Raw genomic sequence first — 13,394 nt, forward strand, 5'->3', positions numbered from 1 at the left:
ATCACTTATTTGGAAAAAACTTGCCATTTCTTCGCATTTTATTCAAATTAATTAAACTTTGCGGGATTTTGCAGTTAAAGGAACAGGGTATTTTCAAATGCATGATTTGCAGTTATTAAGGAAGGTAAATAAAAGCAATGCAACAATTCCATGAAAATCTTTATTTCGAATTTCACTCAGAAATACTTAATATTCACGACATTTGTGGCATTCGATACTTTGCACTCTATTAAATTTCATTCCCATGCATCTGATGGAAAAAATCACATTTTTGCAAAATTTATTGGAAATTATCAGGAAAAATCGATAAATAATAAATAAATGTACATAAACATACTTACATTCAACAAACGAACGAAACTGCTTTACTTAAGAACAATATTCAGAAATTCCAGCTCGTAACACTTACCACACGTAAAAGGTACACAGGTGCTGATTCGCACCAATTCTGGATTTTGTCTCTGAAACCTTCGGGTTCGGACATATTTGTCGTGGTGTGGATAATTTCGTACAGTTGTCTGTGATCAAATGCTACCAACTTTTCAGAAAAAAAAAAACGGTGCGCATTCGCACCAGTGTACCGTTTGAGGGTTAAGAGCTCTCAAGGTATTTTAATAAATTTTACAGAAATTAAAAAAGTATCGTCAGATTTCATAAAATTGAAATGGAATTTAATAATATTTGAGTGGATTTTAAAGAATTAATTCAAGTGAAGTGATATATTTGTGAGAGATTCTAAAATTTGAGGAGGTTTGAAATTATTTTTTAGAATTCATCCTGAATTCTACTTAATTCAATCGATTTTTATGAATTTTTAAAAGTTTTTATTTAATTGATCCTGAGGATTAATTGGCAAAATGGTCAAAGGATTCGAAATATTTTAGTCGTTTCTCAAATTCCATGACATTTTTAAGATATTAAATTTTTTTAATTTTTTAGGCTATTTCTTTCATCCCACAGGAACTGTGAGGCATTTAATTTTCATAATATTAACATTAATTTGTGCCCCCTATAATAACATCAAAGGTAATAAAGTTCTGCGCCTGATAAGTGAAAGTTAAAGGCGAAATGTCAATTTTATAGAAATATCTTTTGGTCCAAACTTGGCGCAAAAAATAGAAAAATTTAAAATAATTGTATTTGTTTCTAAAATGGACATTTTGCCATCAAATTGAGCTCATTTGATGCAGATTTTTATTTGTTAAATTAATATTACGAGGAAAAAATGTCATATATAATTATAAAAGTTAGGGTACTTTATGAAGAAAGTGTTAGTTGAATTGTAATTTATTTTTTCATATTTTTAACAATAACAAAATAGATTAATATTGATTCCTTCAAATGAAATTTCAAAAAAAAAAAATTTAAATCAATTTTGTTTTTAAATTACTTGAAACGCTTCGAAGTTCAGATTATTAAATTATGAACTATTTTAATTTTTTTATTGGCAAATATTGAGACCGCTTTTTCAGTGAATTAAAAATTCTATTCTATTTTTTAATTTAACTTTGAATTTAAAAAATCCAATAATTAGACAATTTAAGCACATAGGTTAATTTGAAAAGTTTAATTTTCAAAGTTTCTAATTTAAAACTAATTTTCAATTCTCGCAATCTAACAAGTTTTTCTGAAACTAAAGAAACTGTAAAATCGTTGAAGTTATTTCATTCGAAATTACAAAAATTTACAATAACGATACGGTTTTGAATAGGTTCATTTGAGAATTTGGAGCGTTAAAATTTGCTTTTCAAAGTTTTCATTTCAGAATCGTTGATTTAAAAAAAATGAGGGATGTTCAAAATTGAACTTATCCGTTTTGATCCAAATTTGGGATGTTTGAATTTAAAATTATATGTGAATTTTACCTTGCCTTCTGAAGGCTTCATAAAAACCTTTAATGGCAAATTAAACGCTAAAATTCAATTTGAAATAGTCGAAATTACATTTTTAAATATTTTCAACGTGACAAAATAAACTTTTTTATCAATTTTCAAAATTATTCAAGCCAAACACAAAATAAGAGTTTATTACAGATACTTGAAAATAGGTTCCCGTGTTTATTTTAATATCACAAGAATATTTTTAATAAAGTTTACTCACCTGCGCATAAACAATATTAACAAAGCAATGCCAATTTTTTACGGAAAGACAGTTGTTGAGTACTTTTTGAAGTAATAATATATAAATTTCAAGCACATAGCATCGAAATAAAATGTCAAATCGTACAATCTGAGATTTTAAACTTTATGGGCGACGAAAAAAAAAAATATATATCGAAAATGCGCAAGAATTGTACGGAAATTTGATAAAGGATTTCCGCTGGACATCCTGTTACTAATTTTGTGGGAATTTTCCACCTGACTTTCTAAACAAAAAAGAACAAAAACCCGGTTAAAATTTTGATTTAAAAAGGGCTTTGGTGTTTTAAAAGAGCTACAAAGAAAAGACAGTTTCGAGTCGAGATTCTGAGACCCAGAGTCGCGTTCGTGCGAAATCAACTGGACTGTGATTCAAAAATGCTGTTTCTGAAGATCTGCGATGCAAGTGCTACTGTTATGGAAGTGTAGAAGAAATATGTGATGCTCCGTGTGCTAATTATGTTTCTTGATACGTGCTACAGACTCTCTCAAGGATTCGTGATATTTTTCGGTAAAAGTTTCACGTAAATGGAGAAGTAAATAAGAATTGAAAAAAAAAAAACAAGTTTGAACTATCGACGGTTAAAGCAAAAAAAAAAAAAAAACCTGATAAAACGAACAAGTTGCTAGCCAAATTTATGGGCTTAACATAGTTACAGAGATACTTATTAAGCCTAATTAGCGTTTAATTCTTTACTTTTAATCTCATCTGTGAACTAGACTCGAGATTTCTTTCGACTAATGAAATTACTGTTTTCAGCGGAGATTCCAACAGCAAGGGACAAAAGAGAGATGACAAAGGTGAATTATTTTAGTTTGTAAAAAAAATTTTTTGTTAGGTAAAGATTGATAAAATTCCAAGGTGGCTTTTTTGGAATGGTTTTTTTTCTTTTTCGATAAATAATTAATCATTTTCAGTAACAGATGGATGTACTGAAATATGGATATCCACCTGACTGGGAAAATCGGGAAATGACGTGGAATTTAATTCAGTTATAGAGATTTTTCATTAATTTAGTAATATTTAAATTAAAAATTGTTTAATATATTTCATTATCTCTCACTTGGAATCGAGAATTTTCAGGAAAAATGATAATTTTGAGTCGGATCAGGGAATTTTGTACATCAATTTTAATTCGGATTTTTCCTGATTTTTCTTTGGTTGATATATCTTTAAAATTGAACAGTTTTCAATTGCAAATATTCATTAATAACCAATTTTAATTTTCAAATCGTTTAAATTAAAAAATTTTCCATTGAGAATCTTCAAAATTTGAAATATTTCAATAGAAAGTTCAAAATTAAAAACCTTTAAAATATATAAACCTTCAAAATTGAAGAATTTGCTATTCTATATTTTCAACATTCAAAAATTTCAAAATCTAACTTAAAAATTGTATAGAAATTTGAATGTTAAATCTTAAAATTTGAAGACCTAAATATCAAATAGTTAAAAAGGAAGAATTTTATATTTTAAATCTCTTGAACTCTACTACAAAGAAAAGAAAAATATTAAAAATTACATAGTTTACAGTATAAATCTTGAAAATTGAAGAATTTGCTATTCTATATTTTCAAAATTCAATCATTTTCAATTATCACTTCCAAATTTTAGAAATTTGAATTGTAAATCTTTAAAATTGAAGTTACTTTCAAAATTTCTTCGATTTGGAAGCTTTAGAAGTGAAAACTTTACTTTGGATTTTCAAAATCATCCAAATTTAAGATGACTTGTATAATTTTTACTGTAAATTTCCGGGAAGAATGATAATTTTCCAACTCGGAATACGTCATAATTGGAAACTTCCCTCTTACAAATTTTGGAAAAAGGTAGTTACACAATATTAGTTTTTTAATTTTATTTGTGATTCTTGAAAAGGAAATTTACGAGTCGAATTTGGACAATTCCTGATTTCAAATCAGAATTTGTTTGAATTTAGAAATGATTTTTTCTTTGCAAATAAAATTTGTAGGAATTTGAAACTTTTCTAAGTTTTAGAAAAGAGGGGTTATTTTTATGAATTATAATAGAAAATGTTGTAAATAAATATAGTTTGACTTGGAACAGGGAATATTTCATGTGGAACGGGAATTTTGGAAAAGAATTTTCAATATAATTTTGAATCTGGGATTTTAAAAAGAAAGCTCTCCTATAACATAAATTTAATTTTTTTAAATATTCCCGTCAAAAGAATTAACATTTTTTACATTGGCACGGGGAATTTTTATAATTCCTGATTCCAAATGAGAACTCGTTCAAATTTAAAAATTAATTTTATTTCCAAAGGAAAATATGCCCGAATTTGAACATTTTCTCTTCTAAATTGCAGAAAGAGATTTACTATACTTCTTAATTATAATGGAAAGTTTTGTGAGTGAATACAATTTTGATTTGGAACGGGAATTTTTGAAATAAATTTAATTGTTAATTGTAAGATAAAATTTTCTAAAAGAATTATAATTCTGAGTTTAAACGGGGAATAAATAAACGTGATTTAACAAAATCTGATTTATAAAAAGATATAAAAATGGAATTTACAAAAACAATTTCTGTTCAAAGTCACAATTTGTTAGATTTTGAGAATTTCTTGTTTCCAATCAGAATTTTTTTGAATTAAAAATTCTTTCTTTTTTTTAAATTTTCCAGACTTTAAAACCTTCCTTTTCTAAATTTTGGAAAAAAGAGATTTAAAGTATCTCTGAATTAATAGTAGAAAATTTTGTGGATAAATATAATTCTGATTTAGAACAGGAATTTTGAAAATGAATTTAATTGTTAATTGGTGGAGGAAATTTTTTTAAGGAATTATAATTCCAAATCAAAATTAGTTGGCATTAAAACATTCTTTTTTTTTTTTTCAAATAAAAATTTTCCAGAACTTGAAACTTTCCATTTCTAAATTTTAGAAAAAAAGTTATATACTGTATTTCGGAATTACAATAGAAAATGTTGTTAAATATATATAATTTGACTTTGAGCAGGGCATTTTTCATCTGTTTTGGAAATTTTTGAAAACTGTTTTTATTTTGATTTGAACAGGGTGGCCGCTGGACCGGGAAACCGGGAATTTTTTGAGACCGGGAAATGAAAATGATTTTTTTTACCGGGATTTTTACAAATTTATAGCAGCAAAATGTGTCTACGTTCGATTTCAACAAGTTTTTAGAGAGTTTTCAAATGTTTTTTTAAAGACTTGAACCAATAACAAATTTGATGTGGAAAATTTTGGATAAAAAACATTTTTATTTAATAAATAAATCATTTTTTTAATTTATCTGCACTTTAAGTAATAAAAAGTGAATAAAAGCGATTTGACAAAAACATTTTAAACCAGTTCAAAATTTAAGAATTTTCAGATTTGAACGTTAAAACTTAAACGGTTACAATTTGAAAGTCTTGGTCATCAAACAAATGTAAAGATGTGACTGAAGGTTTATAAACTATTTTCAACTTAAAAATAACTTCGTAATAGTATATTCCTAATTAAAGGATTTTATTAAATTAAAAATATTGTTTCAGTCTAAAATATTCAATTTGAAATTTGTTATAAAAAAAAAAATAATTATTGAATATTTACCAATATTTGAATTTTTATTTAAGACAAGTAAATTGAAACTAAATATTAAAAAGTAATGAATCTTTAACTGAATTGTTTGATATAGAAAACCTGCAATCCTTAAAATTTCGAAGAGCCTTTAAACTTTGAACGTTACAATTTTAATTGTTGTATTTGAAAAATGCTTAATTTGTAAGTGAAATTTTTAAATTTTGATGTATAATTTACAAATGAACATTTGTAGAAAAAATTTGAGTAATTTTAATAGATATTTAGGAGTTTTTAAAAGAATAAAAATTATTATGCAAATTGTAGACAAATTTTTTGTTTAAAATCTGTGAAAATTTACATTTTGTTTTGAATTAGGCTCTCATTTCAAATTTTACATTGAGTTTGAATCTTTTCAAAGCTAGCTTCTACATATCTCTTAAAATTACTCAAATTTCGGCCACAAATATTAAATGTTCATTTGTAATTTATGCATCCAAATTGTAAAGAAATTTTCTAAAATTTGCAGGATTATTTGAAAATTGTAGAAAAAATTCCATTAATTTTGACAGATATTAGAAGTTCTGAAAAAATTTCCAAAATAATTTTAAATTTCAAACCAATTTAAAACAACTTCTAGATTTCTCAAGATTTCGAAATAAAATTTTGAAGCTTTCCAAGGATGTTTAAACTATTTAAAAAGACAATAATTGAATTTCTAATTTAAGAAGTGTTCAGTTAAAATTTTTCAATATTTGATGTTTCTAGCTTAAAATTCCTTAAAATTATATAATTTTGCAAATTTTAAAGTTCATTGATTGATTTTTTAATTTAGAGCATTGAAAATGATAACGTGGATTCATATTTTTTATGTTCAAAAATGTTAGTACTTTCAATTTTATACGCGTAAATTATTGAGCACTAGAATACAAAATTTAAAAATTAAAGACTTTTAAATTTCAATTATAAAAGTTCAAAATTTAACAGTTCCACTTTGAGTGCTTTCATTTGCAGCTCAGTTTTTATTACCTCAAGAGGAAAATTGTTTAGCTTCAGTGTTCCATTTTTTAAATTTCATTGACCGTGAAAAATGTTTGCGAGCCGGGAAATGACCGGAAATTTATTTCGTCGATTAAAACGGCCACCCTGGTTTAGATAAGGAATAAATAAATAATTTTGATTTTTGAACAATGAGTTATTTTAATTTTTATTTATAAAAAAATGTAAACAATCTCTGTTCCAAGTTGGAATTCGTCAGATTTTTACAATTCCTGATATCAAATAAAAATTAGTTGGAATTTAAAGATTCTTTTTTTTTACAAATAAAAATTTTCCAGAACTTGGAACTTTCAATTTCTAAATTTTACAAAAAAAAGTTATATACTGTATTTCTGAATTACAGTAGGAAATGTTGTTGATGAATATAATTTGACTTTGAGCAGGGCATTTTTCATCTGTAACGGAAATTTTTGAAAAATATTTTTATTCATTGCAATAAATTTTGTTCATAATGATTGTGTGAATATGAATTTATTCTAATTTGAAAGAAAGGAATTTAAAAAAAAAATCATATTTCAAAATCATGGTGGAACAAGGATTTTGGGAAATTTATTTGTAAGGAAATCTGTGAAAAAGTATAATTTTCACTTCGGAACAGGAAGTTTCCGTAAAGAATTATAATTTTATCTTTAGGACAGGAAATTTTCCGGAAGAAATATTATTTGACTTGGAAAAGAAAACTTGATACATGGAACAGGAATTTTGGAAGATTATTTAAGTCAACCGGGAATTTAAAACCATCTGTCAAGTAGGGTGTTAATAATTTTCATGATTTTTTTTTTATTATATGAATTGCCACAGTGGAAAAAAAAATATTATTAGAAACTTTTGTGAATCCTGGTTTGTGTCGATTTTAGATAAAAAGTCATCGCAAAATTCATCTAATGCGAGTAGCCGAAATCTCTGGGTATCGGGCTTGTCCTCGACGACTCGTGCCACCGATTTGAAACAGATTTTTTCCAAATATGGAAAAGTGATAGGAGCCAAAGTTGTTACAAATGCGAGAACTCCAGGGGCTCGGTGTTACGGTTACGTGACGATGTCGACGAGTGACGATGCTTCAAAGTGCATCAGTCATTTGCATAGGACAGAACTCCATGGAAGATTTATTTCCGTTGAGAAAGTAAGGGCTATTATTTTACTCGAAACTTTTTCACTAACCTATTTAGAGGGCTCACATTTGGCTTCGTCTTTTTATTTATTTTCTACATCATTAAAAATATATTTGAAGTTTTTTTTTTTTTTTTTTTTATATTAGTTAATTGCAATTTATTTGTTAATTGTTAATTGAAGGCTTTTTATTATAATTTTTATTTCCAGAATTTGCGAATACGCGCACTTTACAGTCTTTTCTCGTGTTCCCCCTTTTTCAGAATTCATATTTTGCTCCCGGTTTTCAAAACTGTATAAGAAAATCCCACTATTTGTGGTTGAAAGTTAAATAATTTCAATTTCAGTATTTTTTAATTATATTTTTGGCTCAGAAGTCACTTCTTTTGATTAAAAATTATAAGAGTATTGGGTGGATAATTTATTTCTTTTGTTCAAAAGTATTCTATTTTTTTTTTCATCTTTTTCGATAGATCATTCTTCATTTTTAATTAAAAAGGCTACTTTTATATTTTTGAGAAAAAATTCACTATGTTCAAAATGTAACTGTTTCTGATTTAAAAGAAAATGATTTTTCTTGGTAGAAAATGCATTTTTTTTGGCGAAAAATCCTATAATTTAATAAATAAAAATTCTTTTTTATTTTAATAATCTTTTTTGTTGAAAATTTGTCTTTTTGGTATAAAAATTAATGACTTGTGGTAGAAATTTAATATTTATTTCGTGAAAGATGAAACTTTTTTGTGGAAAATTTGTATTTATTACTTGGAAATTCGTCCTATTGGATTTGAAGATTTATTATTTATATTTAAAAGTCGACTATTTGGTGGAAAATTGAAGTATTTTCGTAAAATTCGTACTTTGTTGTTGTTTGAAAATTAATTATTTTTAATTGAAAAGTCTTAATAGTATCTTTTTAGTTCAAAATAAATCTCTTTTGTATAAAATTTCTAATATTTGATTAAAAACTGTTTAATTTTGTTGAAAATTCTACTAGTTTGTTAAGATGTCATCTGTTTGGTTAAAATGATAAGTGTTTTTAGTAGAAGTTTGCCATTTTTTTTTTTGGAAAATGTACCAATTTGGTTAAAAATTTATATTTTTTGACAGAAGTGACCTGTCTGGGTTTAAAATGAACTGTCTCCTAAAATATTAGTCTTTGTAGGCTTGTAAATTTCACTATTTGGTTAAAAATTTAACTGTTTTTTGTTGAAAAGGAAGATTTTATTTGTAGAAAATGCGTCTTTTTGTCTAAATAATTATAGAATTTAATAATAAAAAAAACATTCTTAATTTAATCTTCTTTTTTTTTTTTTTGAAAATTCAACCTTTTTTTTATATGCATCGTTTTTCCTCCAATATTCAACTGTTTTTTGTTGAAAATTAATATTTTATGTTAAAAAATGACAGTTTATTGTAGAAAATTCGTATTTTGCTTTAAAGGTCTACAATTTAATTTTTAAAAATTCTTTTTAAAAAATTTTGTTTAAGGTAACTGTTTTTTGTTGAATGGATGATTTTATTTGTAGAAAATGCGTCTTTTTGGCTTAATAATTCTAGGATTTAATAATAAAAAAAATTCTTAAATTAATCTTTTTTTTTTTTTTGAAAATTTAACCATTATTTTTTAATGCATCGTTTTTCCTCCAATGTTCAACTGTTTTTTTTGTTGAAAATTAATATTTTATGTTGAAAAATTACAATTTATTGTAGAAAATTCGTATTTTGGGTTAAAAATTCTACAATTTAATTTTTTTAAATTCTTTCTTAATCTTAATCCCTGTTTTCAAGGGATTGCGGCATTTTTTCTTTTAAATGCGAACTGAATTAATAAAACTGTATCAGAAAATCCAATTATTTGAGGTTGAAAGTGAAATTATTTTAATTGAAATATTATATTTTTGGTTCAGAATTGATTAAAAATTAGAACTTTAGAAAAACAAATATTTTTCTTTGTAGAAAATGCTTACTTTCGGTAAAAATTCTACAATTTAATCAATAAAAATTCTTTTTTTTTTTAATTTAATAATCTTTTTTGTTGAAAGTTGGTCTTTTTCATATAAAAATCCATCACTTTTGGTAGAACTTCAATATTTTTTGTTTAGAAATTCAACTGTTTGGTAGAAAATTGTTGTATTTTTAATTTGGAAATTTAAGTATTTGGTTAAAAAAATGCACCTTATTTTGCTTGAAGTTAATCCTTTTTGTTTAAAAATTGAATTTTGTTTAAAGTCAACTTTTTTCATCAAAAATTAAACTCCTTTGTTGTACATTTTTCTCTTTGGATTGAAAATTCAACTATTTTCTTAAACAGTGATATTTTCTTGTTGAAATTTACGTATTTTAAATTAAAAATTCAACTACTATTATATTTTATATTCGGAATTCATCACTTTTAGTTAAAACTTATACAATTTGTTTGAAAATTTAACTTTTATTGTACAAAATTAGTTTTTTGCTTGAAAATTCCACAATTTAATTAAAGGTTTTTCTTTCTTGATTTAAAAATCTTCCTTGGCTGAAAATTCAACTCTTCGGTTGAAAATTGGCCTTTTTGTATAAAAATTCATTTCTTTTGGTAGATGTTTCACCTTTTTGGTTAAAAGTGGAACTTTTTTTTTGTAGAAAATTCCTATTTTTTGCTTAAAAATTCAACTATTTGGCAGAAAATGAAAATTTTTGTTGAAATTGCATTTGTTGGTGAAAATTCAACTATTTGATTGGTAATTTTTTTTTCTTGTAATTCTTTTCTCTTTTAAATGTCAAATTTTTTTCTATAAGTTATACTTTTTAGTTTGAAAGTTTGTTGTTGCCATAGCAACTTGTGCTAACCTATTTTCCAAACTGTTATCAAAACATAAAATCCATGAATTTAGTCACAGATTTATTTATTAACGTGAGATTTTAAACTATGAATAAAAAGATGGATCCTCCTTTTCATAAGGTATAAATTATATTTAAGAGAATTTCATAGACTTATTGTCAAACTTTGTTTTCATAAGAAGGACATATTTTAGTTTGAATATATTTTTTTTTTTTTTTTTTTAATGTGATGGTCAACTTATGTGAGCCCTCGAAATTGCACAGCTCGTTTAATTTATATTAGCAATTTAAAACAACTAACATGCTTTTTTTTAAAACACTGCGATTCAATTTCATTAACAGGCGAAGGGCGATTCTCAACAGAGTCATATGAGGAAGCGAGATTCAAATGGCGGAAAATCTGAGAAACCAAAGGACGAGAAAGAAAAACCCAAAGATAATCATCACGAATCAGTCGAGAAGAAGGAGAGTGTGGAAAAGAAGAAGGAATCGGAAGAAAAGGAAAAAGACCCGGGTAAGTAATTGAAAACTTTTCAGAGCTTTTGAAATTTGTTTTATTCTTTGTGAAATTTTTTCAATATCTTTTGAAATCATTGTGAAAGGATCATTCCATTATATTTCGCCAAGGTTGGCTGTGGCCTAATTTTTAAAAATTTGGACACATAACTATGATTATTATTAATTTATTTTTTTTTCTTTTTTCGAAATTTTAGGTTTTGAAAGTGCAGAAATAACTTTAAATATTCAATTTTTCAACACTTTCGAAATGCTATTAAAATTGTAGTGTTTAGTTTTTTAAAACTAAAACTTGTATGTTGAAATATTAATAATTGCAATTTGAAATTTTTGTTTTTGGAAAGTTCTTTTATTATATTTTTGGAAATGGCTAGTTTCGAGCCTTTTTGTGCAGAGATAGCAATTTTCTGAATAGCTCAAAAGTTTCTGAATAGGTCAAAAGCTAGCTGGAATTTGACAGGAAATTTTTTTTCAAGTCAGAGAATTTTTTGGAGAGCGCTTTTTTTTTGTAAATTACAATATAATATTGAATAACAATAATTCTTTATTTGTAAATGTAGTTTTTTTATTACTGTATTTAACTATTTTGTGGGAAATTTCTTTTTTGTGTGGTTAAAAATGATTTTTTTTGTTGTAACCGGGAATTTTACGAATTTTCAGAAGAAAAATTTGACCTAGTTTGATGTGAACAATTTTTTTTAATAATTAGAGTGCAGTTTTGATGATTGATAAGAATTGAAACTAATATATTATTTATTCCGATAATTTTATTTTTAAATACAAATTTTCATGATTTATCAATAATATATTTTTAATTCAGAGTTTCAGGTTTACTTTTATATTAAATTTAATAAATAATTTTATTAATATATTATTTTTATTAATTTGTTTAGCCATTAAAAAAAGTAAACGTTGGTTTTACTATTTTCAACTTAAAAATAAATCCATAATAATATAGCCATAGTTAAAGATTCTTATTAAATTTAAAATATTGTTTGAATCTACATGATTTAATTAAGAGTAAATTGAAACCAAATATTTAAAAGAAAAAAATTTGAAACTGAATTATTTTACATCGAAAACTTGCAATCTTTAGATTTTCGAAGAACTTTTAAACTTTTAGCGTTACAATTTTTATTATTCTAATTGTTATTTATAAATTCCAATTAATTTCTTTTTTTTTTTTAATTTGCATAATTTTCTACAAGTTATAGAAAAAAATTAAATTCATTTTGAAATATATTTAAAAGTTCCGAAAAAAATTTCAAAAATTATTTTGAATTTGGAAACATTTTAAACTACTTCTAGATGTCTCAAGATTTTGAAATAAAATTTTAAAGCTTGTAAAGGATACCTAGACTATTTGAAATAAAAATAACTTAACTTCTAATTTAAGAAGTTTTAAGTTAAAAAAATTATTTTTCAATTTTGAATGTATCTAGCTTAAAATTACTTAAAATAATATAATTTTGAAAATGTTAACGTGGATTTATATTTTTGGAACTTAATCTGAATCCTCGAACTCTATAATTTATAAAAGTGAAAAACTTTTAAACTTTAATTTTAAAAGTTTGGAATTCAAGTGTTCTATTTTGAATGCTTTAATTCGTAGTTTGTTACTTTATGTGGAAAAATGTTTAAAATATAGGTTGAAAATTTATACTTTTTAATCTTTTTTGGGATAAATTAACCATCTTGATTGAAAATTTATCTTTTTAAATTAAAAATTCAATTTTAAATATTCAGAATTTTAGTTGAAAATTCATCTTTGTGGTTTTAAAATTCAGCTATCTCATCTGAAAATTCGTCTTTTTTGATAAAAATTTTAATATCCAAGTTTAAAATTCATCGCTTTGGTTGAAAATTCATATTTTTCAGTAAAAAATTCAACCATTTTTTTTGTTAATTCATGTATTTTATTGAAAAATCGCTCAAATTTTCAAAATTTTGGTTAAAAATTCCTCTTTTTTTCGTTCAAACTTCAACTATTTCGTTCAAAATTAATGTGTTTTGTTGCAAAATCGTATTTTTTGATAGAAAATTAATCTTATTTGAAAATTCTATAGCTTTGGTCGAAAATCTAAGTATTGCGATTAAATATTCATAATTTTAGTTGAAAATTCACCTTTTTTGTTGAAATTTCGTGTGGAAGATCCATCATTTTTAAATTAAAACTCATCACTTTAGTTGAAGTTTTCTTATT

General features: G+C 24.6%; 1 protein-coding gene across 1 annotated transcript in view; it reads left to right on the top strand.

The window, feature by feature from the left end:
- The window catches only part of LOC117178132 (SAFB-like transcription modulator), a 64,992-nt gene that overhangs the window by 18,509 nt on the left and 33,089 nt on the right, over positions 1-13,394 (top strand). Inside the window, exons 7-9 of the mRNA XM_033369388.1 lie at positions 2,899-2,939; positions 7,600-7,865; positions 11,018-11,189. Of these exons, the coding sequence (XP_033225279.1) occupies positions 2,899-2,939; positions 7,600-7,865; positions 11,018-11,189 (479 nt within the window). The remainder of the gene's footprint in view (positions 1-2,898; positions 2,940-7,599; positions 7,866-11,017; positions 11,190-13,394) is intronic.

The sequence above is a fragment of the Belonocnema kinseyi genome, chromosome 8, assembly GCF_010883055.1.
Source record: "Belonocnema kinseyi isolate 2016_QV_RU_SX_M_011 chromosome 8, B_treatae_v1, whole genome shotgun sequence".
NCBI classification, from domain to species: domain Eukaryota; kingdom Metazoa; phylum Arthropoda; class Insecta; order Hymenoptera; family Cynipidae; genus Belonocnema; species Belonocnema kinseyi.